This window comes from Branchiostoma belcheri, unplaced genomic scaffold (assembly GCF_001625305.1).
Source record: "Branchiostoma belcheri isolate BF01 breed outbred unplaced genomic scaffold, Haploidv18h27 scaffold12, whole genome shotgun sequence".
Lineage (NCBI taxonomy): Eukaryota > Metazoa > Chordata > Leptocardii > Amphioxiformes > Branchiostomatidae > Branchiostoma > Branchiostoma belcheri.
Genome location: NW_017802602.1, coordinates 2947105 through 2968435, shown reverse-complemented (window position 1 = coordinate 2968435; position 21331 = coordinate 2947105). Strand labels below are relative to the sequence as shown.

At 45.3% G+C, this 21331-nt stretch overlaps 2 protein-coding genes across 2 annotated transcripts in view; one reads left to right on the top strand and one right to left on the bottom strand.

Annotated features, from left to right (window-relative positions):
• Positions 1-1104: 1104 nt before the first annotated feature.
• On the top strand, positions 1105-3056 carry LOC109462813. Its single transcript, XM_019759432.1, has one exon. It carries the CDS (start codon positions 1759-1761, stop codon positions 3025-3027), a length of 1269 nt encoding a protein of 422 aa, XP_019614991.1. The 5' UTR covers positions 1105-1758; the 3' UTR covers positions 3028-3056.
• A 7138-nt stretch (positions 3057-10194) lies between these two features.
• The window catches only part of LOC109462675 (IgGFc-binding protein-like), a 29016-nt gene continuing 17879 nt past the window's right edge, over positions 10195-21331 (bottom strand). The window contains exons 28-38 of the mRNA XM_019759236.1: positions 20924-20999; positions 20108-20338; positions 16223-16381; positions 14475-14642; positions 13753-13961; positions 12953-13078; positions 12574-12699; positions 12022-12115; positions 11547-11689; positions 10812-10992; positions 10195-10226 (exon numbers count right to left, since the gene is read on the bottom strand). Coding sequence (XP_019614795.1) covers positions 10195-10226; positions 10812-10992; positions 11547-11689; positions 12022-12115; positions 12574-12699; positions 12953-13078; positions 13753-13961; positions 14475-14642; positions 16223-16381; positions 20108-20338; positions 20924-20999 — 1545 coding nt within the window. The remainder of the gene's footprint in view (positions 10227-10811; positions 10993-11546; positions 11690-12021; positions 12116-12573; positions 12700-12952; positions 13079-13752; positions 13962-14474; positions 14643-16222; positions 16382-20107; positions 20339-20923; positions 21000-21331) is intronic.

The window sequence follows — 21331 nt, the reverse complement described above, 5'->3', positions numbered from 1 at the left end:
AGTCGCACGTCGACCAACGAAACTGCCCGTGAATTTTGCGGGACCCAGAGAGACTCAAACAAATCGGCTCAGTTTTGGGACTGAAAAATATAGCTATGGACTTGGCCGGTAAAACACCCCAATACCGAGCCCGTGGGATGGTCGTATGTTATAACCAGTAAAAAAGAGTACACCATGGCTGTAACCTTATGGACTTTGCCTTTGGGATCGTTACGTTTTTGCTAGCCTCTACCAGGCTTCGGGAGGCGGCTGGAAAGTCTAGTCCTTCCAGCCGCCTCCCGAAGCCTGCTAGAGGCTACGTTTTTTCGACGACTCGAGCATTGGGCCTGTCTGAAAACAGAGTTCCCTGTCCTCTCAACGTTCCACCGCCAGTTCTAAAGGCAAGTGCAAGGGGTGACTCACAAAGTAACAAAGACCGTCGGAGTGTTTGCCTTACGACGGCTGCCTGCGAGCCAGCCTTTTCAGCAGCAGTCGGGTGTTACGGCGAAATAACTCGGGTGTCCCGTTTCTATACAGCCGCGCGAGTTTACTCCGTTCTACCCGAGTTTCCACCTTTTTACGGGAGGTTTCAGTCGTAATAGAGAAGTTCAGGGACGACGCGATACTCGTGCCTGAAACCCAACCCGTCTCCGGCGCGTAAAAAATACTCTGACAATATTTTGACGACCGCTGTTGAAAGGAGAGGTGCTCAACATACAACATGACTAAACAAAGGCCCGGCAACAATTATGTTCGCCGCGACAACTACATATACGAGTGTTTCTCTCGAAAAGTTGGAAAACCTGGGCGGTCTTTTGTGAGCGGGAGGGTTTTGAGGGTCTGGGAGTGGGGTTGACATCCCACGGGCGTTGTTACGGCGACCACGGAGCTTCAATACTCCAGGTTGTCACCGGTCATTGGTAGTGTCAATAGCGCGCCTTCCGTAAAGGGACTTGTCTCATTGACATGTCGCCACAAAAGCCGCTACAGTTTTTACACCACACAACCCGCATTCAGCGCCCGTCGACCACGACTGCTCTATTCAAACAGCCACACAATCGGCCAGGATTGCTCACGGCTCTATATATAGACGATATAGTTGGTGTTTAATCATTAACACACGAACGTCTCTCTGTGGTAGCGTAGCAGAGCTAGGGGGAAAATCCGCTTGAGCTGAGTGTACTGAGCCGTGGTCAGATGGTCGCAGAGTAGCAACCGAGCAAACAGAACACTTGTAGCGAGCCGTGAGCACTTCAATATGGATTACCATTAGGACATCTGGGCCACAACAGTGCAGGGAAAAGTACCGTGGGCATGGCAACATCGTCTTGAAGTATTCTTGGGGACTTGAGAGTGTCTGTGCGCGCCCACAAACAACCGGCGGGGAAGGAGAGAGACGTGGAAAGTGTCCACAGCCACAGCCGTCTCTCACGGGGTCTGACGGTGTGCGTGTGTGTGCGGCGATCTTTTGGAGTGCGTTCGTGAGGTTTCGTGGATACTATCGTCAATGTACGCCCATAAAACTAACCGGGGTGTAACGAAGCATCTATCAACCTACGTTTGTTCAACAAGGAAGTACTAGTATACAACTGCTTCGGAAGTTTCTTGTCTTGTGAGATGGAAAAAAGGAACCTTGGCGACGGTGGAACTGCTGTAAGTGAACTGTTGAAATTCAAAACTCAAGGTGACCGATCGTCGCTTCTTGTTAGAGCTACAATCTCGGTGTTTTTAAATACTGAGGACCTTCTTTTATAACCTGATCGGGACAATTTTGGAAAAATGGCGGCGGGAAAAGTTGCGGGGCCCGAACTTGACATCCACCGCCTGTACATGGCGCAGAAGAACAAAATGGAGTTCTGCATGTCAGCCAGACAGAAGGCTTCAGACTCTAACGTGCAAACAGGAGGGGGAGGGACAACCGTCTGGAACCAACACATTCTGCGAAACGTGCCGACGAAACCCGCCCTACAGCAGGGGATAAATCGGCTGAACTCGTCTGCCTTCGGTCGCCTTCGGCCGAGTCCGCTGGGCGGGGGTACGAGAGCAGCCCGTCCCCTCGGCACGTCTCGCAGCATGTCGGCCGCCTCGCGCGGGAAAAGATTCCACCAACTCCAAGACTTTCTCCTGGGGGAGGATTTCTTCCAAGACGACGACGAGTTGGCGTTGACGTGTATGAAGCTTCACGAGGTCGTGGTGGTCGGAACCGCGTCAAAAATGAGCCCCAGAGACGCAGCAAAGCCCGAGGAAAAACCACAACAAAACGTCGTGTCGACTACGTCAGTCTACCCCGTACAGTTACCGGCTATAGAACGGCAGAAGTCTCTGATTGAGCCAGCGGTACAAGAGGAGGCTACAGTCAAACGTGCTACTAGCAGGACAGCAAAACACCTGAGCAACAAACTTGCGCGCAGGCAGGCGCGAAAAACGTCCTCCTCACGGGCATGGGAGCAGCCGAGACCAAAGTCGGTGTGTAGCGAGACTGAGTCCTCCAATTCAGATCTAGACCTCGACTCAAACTCAACACCTGAATCCCAACCGCAGAAAATTGAGAGAGTCACCGACGTCCCCCGACCCAGAAGCGTCGGATTTCTGAAACCCAGAGGAGACCCACAATGTACAGACGACGCTTCGACGGAAGTTTTGACAACTACCAAGTCTCTCTCGGCGCGCACAAACCGAGTGACGCCACCCGTGTTAAAACTGAGCCCGCTGACATATTTCGAAGTGGACAGAAACAACCTGTTCATATCTGACACTCTCAGCACCACACAGGGGGTGACACACAGGCAACCGGCTTTCCCTAACCGTACAAGAAGGGTGTCGGAGCCGGTTATCTCGGTGGCAGCGCCCCCGGAGCCGCGGGCAGAGTCCCCGAGGAAGTCCATCATACGGTCGCGCAGCACCGACGCGTCGTGCGACAGTTCTTCGGAGAGCGACGGGGGCAGGCCCGAGACCAAGCGGTGCGCCAGGACGGTCAGGTTCATGGGGATGGAGGTTAAGATTTACGCACCTGACGCACCCGTTATCGAAATCAGCCATAAGGGGTAGCCTCCATAGCATGTCAAAAACTGGGGGTTTGGGGGGGGGGGTCTTCAGGGTGTTTGGGAGCTTTTATATGCTATTTTCTGATTGCATATAGACAACATAGCCGGCCTGGTTGAATTACCACCGTTTTTTTAACTGGGCTAATCAGAAAACAGCCGAAGACCACCGAACCCCCAGTTCTATAAGCCTGTTACGGAGGCTACATAAGGGGTGAGACAGAACTCTATACTAGCCTGGATGCCAGACCCCGGCTCAACACATTTGGCTGGAGGAATCCACAAGCCCCGATTTTGGGGGTCTAACTTATCTCTCGAGCTCAGAGTCTATCTGAGGCGGTGTCTAAAGTAAAAAAAAACGGAGCCAAGGAGCTAGCCTCTACACTGTCCCTTGGCAACAGTCTGGCACCCAGGCTAAACTCTACTTGGTCTTATTTGTAAATTTCTGGACATGCATAAGAACCTTGCCGCGTTACTACACAACTCGTCAGTGCTTGTGTACGTTTGTCTACTGTATCGACCAGCAAAACGACAGTACTTTTTGAAGTATTCCTGATAGCTAGATATCAATTGTTTGGCAACCGTCATTGGCTTTATTTAATAGATAGAGTGTTTCATAAAAGAAATTTGATAGTATTATATTATAGATGCCACCGACAAAGTCAACCATGTATGATGGAACGACTGCCGGCATGCGCAGATAGTGCGTTTTGTGCAAGTAACTTATTGTAAAAAGTGACATACAAGGACTGTAATGTTTTAATCTATGTATGATTATTCGCCATTAATTCGGGAAAATTGTCCTGTGGACATTGTTGCAATCTGAAATATACAATGACATTTTGAATGTCTAAAATCGCATAGTTGAATAGGCAATGGGTATCTATAAGTTATAAGTTACGTGATAGAGAAGTGTTGTCATATGAGAAGAGTTATGTACAAGTATTTGAAGTAATATTAACTGTTAAGATACGTGAAAGTCGTTTGGCGGGTCCTATAAACATCAGTAGTATTCAAAACGTGTTTAGTGCCCAACCCCTACTTACTCAATGAATTGAGAGTCTCCCAGCGAGGTTTGGGGGGTTCGAAAAATATTTGTTCTCGCCTAAAAGGGACGGATGTTGTCAAACAAATTAAAACCGTGAACAAAAATTGTCTGTTTGCGAGTCTTCCTTTCCCAGTCGCCTTCAGTTTGACGAACAGAGTCTTAGCAAACACTAAGCGATCTAATTTGAGACGCTAAGCGACCTTAAAAGGACAAGATGTCAAATCGGTCTATTGTTAGAGAATAAGAGGGAGACAAGGTTGAATAGAGATAACTTAAGATTCTCTTGTTGTTAAAGTGGCGATCATCAATTTGTCGTTTTGTTGTTGACTCTTTGCTGTTTACCTTTTGTTGTGTGAAGCTAGTCCTTTCAGTTTGAAGCCCTTTGGTAGAGTCCGTTTGGTAGAGTCGCTGTAGAAGTCTCAATGTGGAGCATAGACAAGACACGGTACAACTGACAGGGGTCTAATTAATGAATAAATGAAGACCTTTATTGTACACACATACCCGCTGGGTTAAGTACAGGTCACAACAAAAGAGTGGAATACAGATAACGTTACGTTGTATTTTCCATTAACTACAATTAAGTTAATTTGGATGGTTAAAATGGTAAAAAGGTAAGAACATGTATGCTTCATAATCGAATGTTGCCTGAAGAGAAAGAGACGAGAGTTTGACAACGGAGGATACATGTTGCTGGGTATGACGTCAGTTTGACAAGATTGTCTGGTTTTGTTTCAACAAAGCGCCTCAGCCTTTTACATACAGACGACAGCAACGATTAGTCAATGTTGAACAACAAATTAGGTCTTACAGACTAACTGTAACCTGTACAAAAGAGCTATGGACAAGGGTGTTTTTGTAGAAAGGTGTTCCAAATTGTATGTTTCTTCATACCATTGTAGAGTAGAATCTGTGCTACCACTTGTGAGTTCAACACGCCCGTTTTTCCAGTGTTAGAGTTTGTCAAACATAGCAAAACCGTTGTAAAGATCCGTTTGACCAGGTATTTCAAGGGTTAGGCACTAAAGAAACACAAGAGAAGAACATGCAACACGTTAAGTCCACAACGATTTCATAATCTCAAAACGCAGGCTCCAAAGAAGAAAGATAACATCATAGCAACGACTTGGATCTTTGAGACTACCTTGTAAAGGTACACAACTACAGATCATCTCTTTGGCAACTAAATAGACTGAGTGATTTTGCTTTGTTAAAGTGAGAGACTTGTCCTCGCTCAAAACACACAAGGCGACGACGCCCTACATTTCTGCGCCCTGAAAGCTTCGTCCAAAGGAAAACATCAGGAGGAACGCGAAAATAGCAACGTTTGGTATCTTTACTCCCACATGTGCGTCACACGTCCTGCATCGCTGACGCTGGAACGGGAAGATTTGTGACGGGTACAAAGTAAAATATGAGGACCGCTGTAAAACTTGAGAGTTGGAACAAAGGCCGATGGGTGGGGCGGTTACTGAACAAACATGGCATGACATTTCACTTTCTCCACGACTGGGCGAATGAAGATCTAGAGGTCAATGGCTTCGTTATTACAATCCAAAACATTTGGCCGAGCTTTGTTACGAGACACACACACACACATACACACACACACACACACACACACACACACACACACACACACACACACACACACAACACACACACACACACACACACACTCACACACGTGCACAGAGAGAGGGGGAGGGAGAGAAAGAGAGAGACAGAGAGAGAAAGAGATAATAAAAGTACTAGTGATTGATAAATTGACACAGCTCCATTTTATGTAGGTAGGAAGGAATGTTGTCCCTGATTCTGATGTTTCTGATTGTGTAGCCTTCAAACAAGTCATCTACTTTGAGTGGCTCAATTAAGAAAATGAGGTCAACGTTCTCTAAAGGTCGGCGTTCTCTTTACATCCGATCGAGCGAAAATAACAGGTAGACCCAGACTGAAGCACACTCCTTATTGTTTGCCTTCCATCTCTAGCTAATAGTCTGTTCCTTTATCTACAACACCCAGACTCGTGTTTCTGTTTCCTTGACCCTCTTGTGTGTGATGCTTCGGTGATGAAAACACGTTCCTCTTTTTTTTGTGTCGCGGTGAAACCGAGTCGGACCGACAATTGTCTCCGCAAAAGCCTTCCGGTTAAGCACCTTAAAGAAAGGACCTTTCGACCCCCTTAAGAAGGTACTAATGAGCCGCTGGACAAACAACACTTGTAACGGTGGTCGCAGTCTTTTGGGATGTTACCGAGTGTGACGACAGAACAGCGACCCTGGTAGTTAAGAGTAGAGCAGGGTTAGCCTCAAAAACAGCCTCTCTGGAGGCCACCGTTAGAAACTAAAGCCGCACGTAAAGAGGAGAAATAGTGGCAAATCAATGCCTACCGAAGTCTTTTACAGAGGCTATCTACAGTTATCAAGTGTGACGACAGAACAGCGACCCTGGGTGTGAAGAGTCGAGCGGGGTTAGCCTCAAAAACAGCCTCTCTGGAAGCTACCGTTACAAACTAAAGACTAAAGCCGCACAAGGGAAACGTAGTGGCAACTCAATGCCTGCCGAAGTATTCTACAGAGGCTATCTACAGTTTCCGAGTGTGACGACAGAACAGCGACCATGGTCGTTAAGAGTAGAGCAGGTTAGCCTCTATAGCAGCCTCTCTGGAGGCTACCGTTACAAACTGAAGTCGCACTTATATAGAGGAAACGTAATGGCAACTCAATGCCTACTCAAGCCTGCTTCATACGCTACAGTGTATATACGGTTACCGTACGCGTCCTTTGAATAGTCCTGATAGAAGAACCACATAGAAGAACCACACCTTAAATCATGCATAAATGTCCCGTTTCTTCCCTCGTGTGTAACTTTACGTATGCTTTCATCAGATGTACCTAAATATAGGATTTTGTGCAATGCAATGTTTTCTCATAAAACCACAAAGAGGAAAAACAACCAACTTCGACGGAAGTCCCGAACCCCAACTCACATCAAGGACCATCAAACTCAATTGTTTGCCGGAAGCAATCAGGACTAAAACAATCTTAAGCAGTCCTAAAGGGGGCTGAAAAAGGGACGCAATGATGGGAATGTAAACAGAGGGATACGAGCCTTTTTTCCCGCCCCTTCTAAACTAACTTAACTCTTTTAAGAGAGAGGGGGGGGGTGGGGTCGGTAAGATGTTTTGCTAACTGCTATGGCGTACTTCAAAATATACAATGACAAGAAATATCCCATTACAATTTTTATTTGCATTTTTCTCGCGCCTGTTTGAACAATGTTCAGTCATTCTACCCACTTGCTCGTTGGAGCCAAACGTTTGCCATCACGATTTTATTGTTTCCAGGTTAATACGATATCTTTGCTCACGATCAGTACAATCTCTTTCTTCTACAGGCAGCATTGATGCATTTCTATGCATGGGCGTTCAGTTTATAATGACTACATATGTCTATATATGTGCAGTGGCACCAAAGAGCTAGTCCCAAAACAAAGTAAGCTATGCTAATACAGTTGCTAATAGAAGATTTCCTTAATCTCCAATCACTGTATGTATAACATACATGAATTTCATATTAGCAAATTGCACATATATGCAACTTTTATTACGCCATGAAGTATCTAATACATTAACCATGAACTACGTTTATTGCAGGTAAAATTTTAGTTAGCCAGGTACCAAGTACCAAATGGCTGCTCTTTGCAGGGGATCAGTTGTCTAATATGTGTAACTTGCCTGATTCTTTACCATCGGTGTTGGATGAAATTTGAAAAGTAGCCACCGTATAAAAGATTCTGTGCCAAACAGCATTGAACTGAATATAAAATTAGCATTGATAAGTTTCTACTTACTTTCAGCTAGAAGACTGGTATAAGAGCATTTCTTTTAACATTCAAGTTACATAAAGCTTACTATACTAGCCAAGCTAAAGCAAATAAGCTACGTATACACTACGTACAGACGATTGGCGGAATGGAAGTCACGTGATTACTATCCGTCAATCATGTCCTCGAACTCTTTCAGCACTTCCGCTACTTCTTCTAGCTTGTCGGACTCCGGAAGGTTCCGGATTTCTTCCAGACCGTCAAATTCCGGAAGATCCTGGAATTCTTCCAGCACGTTAGGCTCCAGAAGGTTCCGGATTTCTTCCAGATCGTCAGATTCCGGAAGATCCTGGAATTCCTCCAGCCCGTCGGGCTCCGGAAGATCCTGGGATTCTTCCAGCCCTTCGGACTCCGGAATATCCTGGAATTCTTCCAAAACGTCAGATTCCGGAAGATCCTGGAATTCTTCCAGCCCGTCGGGCTCCGGAAGATCCTGGAATTCTTCCAGATCGTCAGATTCCGGAAGATCCTGGAATTCTTCCAGACCTTCAGACTCCGGAAGATCCTGGAAATCTTCCAGACCTTCAGATTCCGGAAGATCCTGGAATTCTTCCAGCCCGTCGGGTTCCGGAAGATCCTGGAATTCTTCCAGACCATCAGATTCCGGAAGATCCTGGAAATCTTCCAGCCCGTCGGGCTCCGGAAGATTCCGGATTTCCTCTAGCCCGTCAGGCGCTGAAAGATCCTGGAATTCTTCCAGCCCGTCGGGCTCCGGAAGATCCTGGAATTCTTCCAGACCTTCAGATTCTGGAAATTCCTGGATTTCCTCAAACCCGTCAGGTTCCGGAAGATCCCGAATTTCCTCCAGCCCTTCAGCCTGGATGTTGGAGGTGTCCAGGATGTCGGACAGGTCCCGGATGTGCTGCAGTTGCAGGTCGATCTCGTCCAGGACGAGTGACACCTCGCGGGTGGATTCCTCCCCATCGTCGATAGCGTCGGTCGTCAGCTCCGACATGGAGTCCAACATCTATAAAAACATGGAATAGATAGTTATATTCAGCATCAGCTTTTATACAGATAACTTTATTGCGCAACATCAGTTGTACAGGGTACAAAGTATGGCATCTACTAACTTAAGTAAGTACATATCAACTACATTTTCATGTACAATGTAATGTCCATCTGATATATGGTGATGAGTACTCTACCAGTGATAGTTTAACACATGCGATTCGTTACTTACATGGTTTACAGTACATGAACATGGTTTACACTAGTTTAGATAGAAATGTCACGATTATACTTAAAATGCGAATTGTAAACAGATACAAGTATGTACATAACATACATAGATTCGACTTATAGTGGGGACGTCCAATATTGGACACTGGACAAGACTAGTTCCTGAGAGGACTGAAAGAGGCCATTTACATCAGGGTCCATCACCCTTCATTCAACCGCGACGGGGGCCGACATCGTCTACCAGATACCTTTGACCCAGTGTTGATGTCACACTTTAAAGAAGCCACGTGACAAGCCGCACTGGGTCAGTCTACTGAGGAAGACCAGAGCGACTGGTCAAAAGCTCTAGGTGAGAGAATATTTTTGTGTTGGATCAAAAGTTTTAACTTTAAACACGTACTAGTAACTATCAACACAGATGGACTTTCATGATAGAGGGGACATGCTCATCATTTTTAGGCAATTGCTATGTTGGTGCAATCGAGAAATCCCACCTGTCTCAGATGCATGGCGGCGTCCTCCCCAGTTTCCGTCTGTAGGGTTCCCAGGCCCAGGTTCTTCCGTCCTTCTAGTTCGTCCATCAGCTCCCCCGCCGTCCGCTTCAGGTACTGCAGGCCGTTCTCAACTTCCGCCCCGATGTTGCGTCTGCCCTTGTCACCTGTACAACAGAAAATATGCGTTACTGTTACCTGCATAGCTGAACCCCCCGCTCTTACAATGGCTCACACATCTTGCTGTAGACTGCTGGGAGCTTGATTTACGTATACTCCCGTCCCGGTAACAGTCCTTGTCCATTAGATCAAGAAGGCTTAGGTTTGCAGGACACTGTCATAGGAGCAGAGAGGAGATTGTGGCCGAGCTGGTACTGTGGACTCCCAAGCATGGGAGGAGGAAGGCCGGCAGACCGGCTGCAACCTACATAGACTGCCTAAGGAGAGACACTGGCCTGGAGGTGGACTACTTGGGTCAAGTGATGGAAGATAGGGAGTGTTGGTCAGCCATTTTGTCTCGAGGCCAGGGACACCAGGACTCGACATAAGTCAAGTAAGTCAAGTCAAGTCAACAGTCCTTGTACTCAGGCTTCAGGGAAACTGTGGCACAGAAAGTGTTTCATGTCATCTTTAAGCAGATTCTGTGGAGAGTCTATATTGCCAAGCTTGAGTGGGGCGGGCAATGGCCACAAGTGGTGGCCAAAATGACTTTGACTTTGGGATCCACACTTAGCTTACAACAAATGTAGCTATTCTTCCTGTGGTCCTTCAACCCTTCAAGACACACATGATACATTTACAAAACATAAATACATTGGCAATTACATCATCACCACTTCATTTCATAAATAGACCCCCCTTGGACTACAGAATCTGCTCGAAGATGATTTTTTGTGTATCAAAATTCAGAAATATAGATAGGCTTCTGAAGTTGCAGAGCGGTGAACAAGAAGGTTTTTTTAAACATAATTAGCTTGGTAAAAGCAAGACATTCGTGGTCCCCTTGTCTTACTAAAAGGTGATTGACTTACGTGGAGAACCTGTGCACCCAATAGTTACTCTGTCTCCTGAAAGATCATGAAAAAATAATATTAGAAAATAATATATCACAGGACGTAGTCGAAAAGTTAAAAGGCTGAACATCCAGTTGTTGCCTGGAGATTAGATAAAAGAGCCTACATGTACCTGTTTGACAGATGAAGTACTGTTTTGAGTTGCAGGCCAGATCGTTCCACTTGCCGCCCCTGCCGGCCCACAGATGCGCACAGTCCTCGTTCCCGACGTTGTTGGGTTCTCCAGGATACCAGTTCTTGAAGCTACAGCTGTCCAGCGGCACGCCGTCAGACCAATGCCAGCGTCCTTCGTGCTGCAAAGGAACATCACAACACTTCATCTTAAAGGAAAGCCCTTATTTTGATACTATCAACAATACCTGAAAAAAATTGAATATTCTTTTAACCATAACTTTCAACAGACATTGCTATAGTCTTACAGTTCTGCAAGTCTGCAACACAAAATCAGTCTGTGTCCTCATCAGTGTTTGAGAGGGGTCTGCACTAATTACCTCCATGAAGGTAGCTCCATGGAGGTAGAAAATTTCAGCTGCAGGTCTGCACTAATGTTAGTAATGACCTCCATGGAGATCATTAGTGCAGATCCTATTGCAGTGTTTAGACACAGTATCTACAATTAGCTGAAAGGCCGTGGGCGTCACTCCACCGTACAGGGAGGGACGTCGTGTAAAGTGTCTTTCCCAAGGGCACAACATCGCGCATGTCTGGGGATCGAACTCGGGACCTGTTGGTTCCGAGCCGATCACGACGATTACGCCACACGATGCCACGTCGTATGCACTAGTATATACATATGTTTGTACTTGTGTATGTACATGCATAGCTCTGTCCTATAATGACCACGTACCCCAAGATCGTTTAGCCCGATCCAGTAGTTCTTGCTACTGTCCACCGTCTTGACGACCACGGCGGAGATTTCAGCTGTTTTCAGGTCGGCCAGGCTACCGCCGTTCTGTTCACACTTCCTCTGGGCCTCGGAGTACGTCTTCGCTTCATTGTAGACTGTGAAGTGTGTTGTGCCTCCTTTTCCTCCTCCTCCTCCTCCTCCACCGCCACCGCCGCCGCCGCCGCCGCCTCCTCCTTCTCCTGGTAAGGTTAGCAAAATAAGGATATCTCTCTTCATGACATGGTGTTTACGATTGACAGTAAGTTTGCCACTACCACAGAATTTGACAGCTTCACACAGGCTGTATATATATATATATATATATCATGCCATCTCTACCTTACCACCTCCATGTTAGCCAACCACAAACACCCCTATGCCTCGCACAGAACATTGGGAAACACCCCTGATTGTTTAGATTGGTCTTTAGTACTACCGTTACAGACGACTTCTAGCACTTTGTCTCTGATCCGGTCCAAGTCCTCAAAATCATCAGCAGTCGCCACGTAGTCGTTATTAGACGCGATGAGCTATAAGATATGAAACTCTGACTTATGTTGTCTTAGTTTAAAAAAGGCATCGACATAGAAGAAAATGGTGAGGTAGCTGTAATGTAACTTATTATGTTTTTAAAGTACAGATAGGTCAAATAGCCCTTTTCGGGCCGTATAGGGGCAGTGTGTTGTTAGTCCATCGTGTTTAGGGCACAGTATTAGAAGACGAGACCCGTCCCTCTCCTTCCAAACCAAATTTTACCTCCCCAACCGAAGTCAGTTACAGCTGGGTGGAGTGAGGAAAGTGTAAAGTGCCTTTCCCAAGGGCACAACGTCTTGCCACGAATGCAAGGAATGGAACCCGTGAATTCTCGACCACGTGCCCGCTACCCACTGACCCATTCAACACCATAACATGTCACAATAGAATACATGGCCTGGAACAAATATAGGTACATGTATAGATAAATAAAAAGTTAAAAACCTTTCCTCACCTGAAGTTCGCTCAGTTTGTACTTGGCCACGCCCACAGTGAACACGTGAGCACCCTTGTTCTTGACGTATTGCGCAGGCTCTCTCACTTGATCGGTGGCCTTCCCGTCTGTCACTAAGATGATGATCTTCAAAATAATATTTGTGCCATGTTAGTACAGAACAATCATTGGTAAATGAAAGGAAATTATCCTCATATCATATTCATTCTTCTTTTATCATTGTTTGATGCTTGTTGTGGTTTGTTTGACATCTGTGTGTTTAGTTTCTTATTCAGAAACTTGTAATCTGTGTAACTAGGCAGACAATATATTGTGAGTACTGCAAAACAAAACTTCCGCCCCCGAGGCGTCGCCGAAAATAGATAAAAGCCTTATTTACCTTTTCAGCATCATCTCGAGCACCATTTGCCTTGGTGAACTCATTGTAGACCGCCTTCAGAGACTGTCCAGTCCTGGTCCACAGTTTATTCATGTACTCAATCTTCCTGATAGCTCCCAACAAAGCCTGTGTGGAGATACAAAAAATACCACTGTGTCATCATATAGCCATATCACAACAGTTTAAAGTTGAAACTTTTGTTCCAACACAAGAATTGATTAATTGTTCTCATCTAGAGCTTCCGACCAGTTACTCTTAGATCCTCTTCAATAGACTGACCCAATGAGACCTCTCGCGTGGCTTCTCTGAAGTGTGACGTCAACACTGGGCCAGAGAAGTCACGTGACAAGTCTCACTGGGTCAGTCTACTGAGGAAGACCAGAGTGACTGGTCAAAAGCTCTAGGTGACAACAAATCAACCAGTATCTGTTGCAATGAACAGTTTCGCTCTTTTACTCAAATCTGCTTATTTTCTACGACTGTCTCCCATAAGATCAGACAGGCCCGCCTGCGACTCTTTGGCCACTTAGCCAGAGCCGATCCACCCCTGGAAGCTGCCAGTCTACTGAAGGCAGCCACGCCTGCAGGCTGGTCCAGACCCAGAGGCAGACCCAGACGCAGATGGGGAGACCAGCTGAATGCAGACTTCAGCGCAGTGGGTCTTGGTGCAGCCACAGCCTGGCAGAGGGCGCAGGACAGGACCATCTGGAAGACAACTTTGAAAGGCGCGACGCTCCCTGGAGCATGCGGTCCTGAGTGAGTGAGTGAGTCTACTTAATGACGTCAAAAAACATACGCACCGCTCTGTTGTTGTATTGGTTCATCTTAAACTCGGTCTGCATGTCCTTAGCGAACTGGTAGACGCCGATCCTGGCCTTGCCGGGTCCGATCTCGAACCCTGCCGCCAGCTTCAGGATGAACTGCCGTACTGACGGGAAGTTGCGCTGCTGCACGCTCTTGGACCCGTCCACTAGCACATGGATGTCCGCCTTGGAGTGACAGGTGGGCTCTGAAATGGATGATGATGATAAATTACAACCACCCAACCGCGACGGGGGACGATATCATCTACCATCTACCAATGTTGACGTCACATAATCTCCAAGCAGATCCCTGTCGGTGGCAAGGCAGTATCTATTAACCAGAGGAGTTTGCACGGCCACCGAAGCTGGCTAACGGACACTGCTCTGGCCAGTAGATACATGCCTTGCCACCGTATGATCTGCCTGGAGATTAACGTCACACAGCTTTTCAATCTATAATATCTGAACTTTTATTAAAAAAATCTTATTGCCTCCTTGTACTTGTATCTTAAAGTTGTTTCACTCAATTATTGTCTATATTTTAATGTGTTATTTCATATTTACGTCATTATCGGATATACTTCTTTTAACACGTAATCTTTTAACGCTAAAATGTTACAATTGTTTAATGTGAATGTACATGTAATTTACAACACAATTCAGGCTGTTTCAGCCTGCAATGTTGTTTTGATGAATAAAGTTTAAAGAACAATTCGTACCGGGGACGTCCACGGGACCGGAGCTCCACGTGATTCCCACACGGAGGTAGATGTGATGACTCAGTCCGCATCCCCACACGCGATTGGACGACGAACTGACGTAGATCTGGGTGAGGCTTCCTCCGACCAATCGCCAGGCTGTTCCCTGCGGCCTCTGGGCCGTTATTCCTGAGTGGACAGAAATAACAAAAACACGTTAAACATTTTGTATGGTGTATGGTGAATCTTATATTCTACTGTTGCGAATTGCAACACGTGTGTTACACTGCTGTTGCAATATGTGTGCTACGCAAAAAACAGCATTGATGCAGTTCTCAAAACTGCACTTTTCATGCTACCATTAAACGTTGTCAGGGGTTCCTTCGCATGTTATCATTATGTAAAATTGTGCAGTGTATCTATCACATGCCGCAACATTTATATTACAGGAAATCAACAATGATTCAGACATCTAAAGTGCTTTAAAATGTCAGGGATTTCTATATGTTTGTCTATTATGTGAATTTACGGTTAGGCATTATAGTCAAGGTACTAGGAATACCTCATTTATACCATTGAAGATATGGTAAAGTTCTTACCGATCCTGATGAAGACCTGTCCAATCGCGCTCACTCCCCACACCACGTTGTACCCCACGCTGATGCTGACCAGCTGGTACCCCGTGACTTGGACCCAGCCTGTTCCCGCCGAACCCTTACCGCCGTACGTCCCGCTGCGGTACCAGATCAAGCCGCTAGAGGTCACTCCCCACACGCCACAGTACCCGATCGACACGTACGACAGGCCGCCTCGTATGGCCGAACCGCCGGGTACTTGCTGCCAACCCGTCCCTGTACGTGCAGTTCATTATGTTAAGGGCACATTTCCAAACCGGGGCCCGGCCGGGCATTATGGAGCGAAAAGTATGATATAAAAGACAACAAAGTACAAAAAAGTTTTCAACTTGTTAGATTGATAATGGGAACTATTTGGTATATTGGTATATCAATTGTTGAACTTTCGTTAATCGAAACAGCCCGGCGGGGCCCCGGTATTGAAAATGTGACACCAGCGTTAGACTACATTCTATCATGCAATTGCTGATTCATATTAAAGGGGTCAACAACCTCATCAGTATACCGACATCATTGGCCGCCATCTTGGTAGGGTGGATAGATCCAAGATGGCGACCGATCATTCGGAATGCACTTTTATAATGAATTGGCAGGAGTCTTTGACGTTCTCCATACTACATAGCCCCGGATCCAAGAGAGAATTGGTAGCGTAATAGATACTTCAGCGTTACAAAGGTTGACCCACCAACATTATGGCGGACACTGTGTAACGTCATAATCACGTGACACCCTCCCTACCAATGAGGTTTCCGGTTGTTATGCCCGTCCTTCTCCAGACGGTGCCCGTCGTGCTGACACCCTAGACAGAAGTCTTTAACATTCTATTTAGTACTTAACAACGTAACCAATAGAGAATTGGTAGCCAAACGGTTAACCCACCAACATGGCGGACACTAAGTTACGTCACAATCACGTGACACCCTACGCCGATGAAGGTTAGACATCCAGGTAATACGATATGCCAAAAAGCAGTTACTGAAGCAACTGGATATGATTTTGGAAACGGTCAGACGTTTCAGCTAGTATCCACTAGCTTTCGTCAGTGACTGAGAGACCAGAGGGGAAAGCAGGTTTATAAGCACAAACTATTGATTGATATGCAAATAAAGTGAAGACAAATGATACCCTCCCTACCAATGAGGTTGCCGGTTGTTATCCCCGTCCTCCTCCAGACGGTGCCCGTCGTGCTGACGCCCCAGACGAAGTTACTGGAGGAACTGACGCACACCGACCTCAGCGGCTGCCCTGTCACCAGCCTCCAGTCCTTTCCGTGCGATACCTTTTCCGTGATGCCTGGAAACAACAATAAGATAATAAGGACTTTGTTGCACGACAATTGCACATGGTGCAATGTATGGCAAACTACATAAAGAGAGTAACAAACAATAAAATGTGTTGAACAAGACCTAATGTCGAATAAAAACCTAACAAATCGATATCATAATTATTCAAATAAAAGGGATAGCACAAGTCTTTGATAAAGTGTTACAATCGAGTGGGCTAATCAGAATTAAGTTTCGGAATTTTTTCTAATAACAAAGCATTCCTTTATATATCTAATATGAAGAACTGCATTTTCATCTCGGTTGTACGGAATGCTCGCATCCCGAGTTAAAGACACTCATAGTTTAATATAGATATAGAGTTAAGTTCTGAGAGGCCAAAGTCGTGAATGTGTGACATCTGCTTTCAGCTCGGTTAAGGATGCGATTACATCAAAATGTATTACATTGGCTGGATTTCTGTGCGGTCAAGATGGAAAATAAGATAAAAAAGGTACGTTTATGCTTGGTTCATGGGCTTTTAGATACTGATATTAAACTATTAAGCAAAATAAAACAATGAAACGTCGGCTCGTGACAAATAAATGGTTGTGATCAAAGAGCTTTGCTATTCATTCGTTTACCAACCTGGTGAAATTATTTACGGAGAATGAAACAGTATTGACAACATAACACATCGATTAAAATGCTTATGTTTTCGCTTGATTTATGAGAAGTATTATACTTATATACTAATAAGTCTGACTGGACTGAAAAAAACTCACAGTCGCCTCCAACTAGGAACCGACAGAAGAAGAACAAGAAGACTGACAGAATAGGACAGTATTGGCTACTCTCCAAGCAGAGGTTGATGGTGGAAGATCGTTTGCTTTTTATATATAGCCCTTCAGTTTCGCAAGTTGGTGGTGGTAGCGACAAAAAAAAAACGGGCCAAATATAAAAAGCAAACGATCTTCCTCCATCAACCTCTGCTTGGAGAGTAGTATTGGGGACATAACTGTTAATTGTGTAATCGTCTTCGAATATGTCTTACACTAGACGAAAACCGACGTATCCGGGTCGTATACTCCCGTACACACGCCCGGAAATTCCAAATATACGGACATTTCCAGGTGTGCGCGACCCGTACACTTGGCGTGTGCAGGCCTGCACACGGCCCGGATATGAACCACTCAGGTGTCCGGGCCGTGTACAGGCCTGCACACCTCTGCACACGCCACCCGTAAATCTCTGCACATGCCCGGATACGTGACACGTACCTCTGAGTGTGTGTATGAAATATGCATAAATTAGCGGTAATTTTCACCTAATTATCTTCCTCATTATCAGCTCGTGTACGGGTCGTACACACCCGCACACGCCCCCCCCCTCCAATATGCCTTTTGTAATGTAAAGTAGCATAATAGCCGTTTATCCCCCCTTCTTGTTTGCATAATTTTGTTTTCTTTATTAATTGTACATGGTGCTTGGGCTTTGTGACTTTTTGTTTGTGTTTTGTGTGCCTCCAATATTTCCAGTGTACTTCGGCCGGTCTTTCAGCTCAGCTGAAACAAACTGTACGTCTCGTTCTTCTGTGTCTTGCCTTGACGCAGCTACTGAGCTAGTCACGGGAGCAGATATTAGTCTCGTCTGGGCACCAGTCGTTAGAAGCCGTCCCAAGCTCTTTATTCCGCGCTGTGCAACAAGCCTCGCTGAGGCGGTGACCCACGGGCCGAACATCTTGTGCCACAGCACGGCCTTGAGTCGGGACACAGTGTATAGTCCAGAGGGGTGTACATCGGTCCTCTGGTCCGGTCTAATACTCTCTTGCACGCGGACTATCACTCGCCTATGCCCGCAGCCTGGTTCCCAGGATCCTGGCTACCGGCTTTCCAAAGAACGAGGTATACTCTGACGTTCACAATCTTCCCAATCAACCTCAGCTTGGAGAGTAGTCTTGTCCCAGTTCGTCTTGCCAGTGTCCCACGGCGTTCTTGTCTTGAAAACTGCTCCAATTTACGTAGAAAGGCGCAATACCGATATTCCTGTGTTGATGATGAGATATGACACAATCTCTCACCATGGACCCTTTTCTACCTCCATGCTCTCACTAAGTTCCTTGCGTAACTTGCTTGTGTCCAGGATAGTTGTACAATGCACGCTCCACAACCAGGCATGTAACGGAAAGATTTCAAAAATAATGACCCGAGCGTTGATTGGCCCTCTTTTCAAACCCCAACAAAGAGACATGCATGCAATTGGCTGGTCTGGTTTACAGGTCACCGCAGGAATAATGATATACTAGTACAAAGAGTTGTGAAATGTCCCGCTTGTCTATTATGTAAAAGTTGCACGCACACTAATAAAAAACATAGGCTATAAAATAGTCTGGAATGTTATCATCAACACATAATTTGCAGTTTACCCGTGTAATGTTTTCAACTTCGTGTTCTTAAAGTATAAAAATTAAATATAACAAAGGAAGTTAAACCTCTCTTATATAAAAACAAACAAACAAGGTAAATAAGACATGGGCGCCGTCTCGTCTCTGACCATGACACCACAATACACATCTGACAACAATGTACAAGTAAACCGTGCATCTTTTGCCTCTTCCAAAAAAATTATTTTTACTACTAAAGTGGGCTGATATTTGAAAAAAACACCAGAGCGGTCCCTCTCATTACCAAAGAAAACGACCATGTTTCCAAAGGTGAAATATGTCAAGGTCGAAGGTTCCCAATAGACTAGTTTGGTAAAATTCTGATCAGTAATTGTGTTGTTGTTTTTGCCCACTGTAGATTCAATATGGTGCCGGTATAATGAGGCGTTAATATATGCGGGGAGACGATGGACCACACAAAGAAATCTACTCATTGTTCATAGCAAGGGTTATAGTTACAAATATATACAGGGATACACTTAGACCCCATTCATACCAAGGACGTTATATCATAACCTAGTTGAAGCTGCATGTTCATATAAAATCCTTGTTCATACCAAGCTTTATATATCCTTCTAGATTCTTTAGCAGAGTTTATATAAGCCTGGCGTGGCCCAAAAGTCAACCAGACTCTGGCGAGGGCGAGTTTATAGCAGACATCGGCTCCCAAACAACAATTATTCTATTCACCAACTTTTAATGTAACGCTGATTTCCTCTACCATCCAATCTAGATGTCTTGTCTTTGTGTTGCGTTGCCTGTTACCTACAACGCTTTTAGATAGTAATTCGGTTCATGGAACGAACTCATGTTTAGGTAGATTTCGGGAGTGAAAATAATATTGTTTTCTAACCAGCATTTTGCCCGTTCTTCTTACCGGCTTTGAAAACACATGTGCACCTCTCAATTTACGCATTTGCGAAACGATCTACATGTATGGTGACCCCTTATTGTTTGGCAGTACTTGCGACGTGTGACGTGTGCAGGCCCGTATATTCCCGTACACACGACTAATTACCAAGTGTCCGGGCATGTCCGGAGGTATCACAGACCCGCACACGCCGTGGCCGACATTTCCTGCACACACCCGGACACACCCGGACACGCCAAGTTTCACGGGACATGTACAGGTCCGGAAACGTCCGGATATTCCGATTTTTGAGCAGTGTTAATACTAGTAGTGTGTTTGCCTATGTTGTTTCATGTGCACAAATAATTGCTGCATGCTCTATGTACTATGTAATAAGGGCGAAATTCGGGTATTTGCCCGCGAGAGCCTTACCGAATACAATTTGATTTGATTTGATAACATACCGATTCGCACATAGATTTTGCCTCTTGAGTTGACCCCCCAGACGATGCCCTTGCCGGAACTGATCTGGGCGAGGTTCCCGTCTATCTGCTTCCACTCCCTCCCGAAGTGGCCCTCCTTCCCCGCCGTGCCGACCCGGTAGAACACAACGCCGCGGGAGTTCACGCCCCACACGCCGCTCCAGCCGATGGTGACGAAAGAAAGGGACCCTGGACACGTGTCCCAACTCGAACCTAGATAAAATATATCAAAAGACCATATTCACAACAGAAAGTGTATCAATGTATAAGTATTTCCGGAAAATATATGATAATGAGAGAGGACAAAAAACAGGCATTATCATATAGTCAGAAGTTGTCGACCAATCAGAAGTCAGTCCTCGTTTCATATTCGTTATGGCGCCAAAACCTCACCAGTGGTGATACTGGTGAATAATGATCTGAGACTCACAAAATGATGGTGGGGTTAAACCCATAAACACCCCGACCAATAGGGTCGACCAATTCACATGACCCTGGGTACGAGATATTAAGGCCCTGTCCGCCATCTTTGTGTTTGCCGTTTCACTCGATGATATATTCGATGGTTATAAGAAATGACTTTTAGTCTTTAATTATGTGCAAAAGTAATATGCAGCATGTAAAATAGACTAGAACTTACCTACTATTTCAGTAGATATGGTTCCACCTTTAGAAAAAGGAAAGAAGATATTGATGTCATGTAATGGTAGAAGCACCTATGCATCTAAGCACCATCTTTACCTAATTATAAAAAAAAACTTCCAAGTGTTAAAGTTAAAGTGACAATAAACAACTCACTTGGTTCGGCCTCACAGGTAATCCTGCTGTTGGTACACTTACAGATTTTGTTCCCAGTTCTCCACACTTCATTTTTCTGATAGCAAATGCACAAAAAATAATCGTAAGGAGATAAGTTGTATAAAAAATACTTGGCTTCTTCCTTTTGTCACCTCAATGTCAAGCATTCAGTATGTGGATTTGAGAATTCCATGAATGTGCAAAGACTCCAACCAACCAACCAACCAACCAACCAACCAACCAACCAACCAACCAACCAACCAACCAACAAACAAACAAACAAACAAACAAACAAACAAACAAACAAAACAACCAACCAACCAACAAACAAACAAACAAACAAACAAACAAACAAACAAACAAAACAAAACAAACAAACAAACAAACAAACAAACAAACGTTGATGAC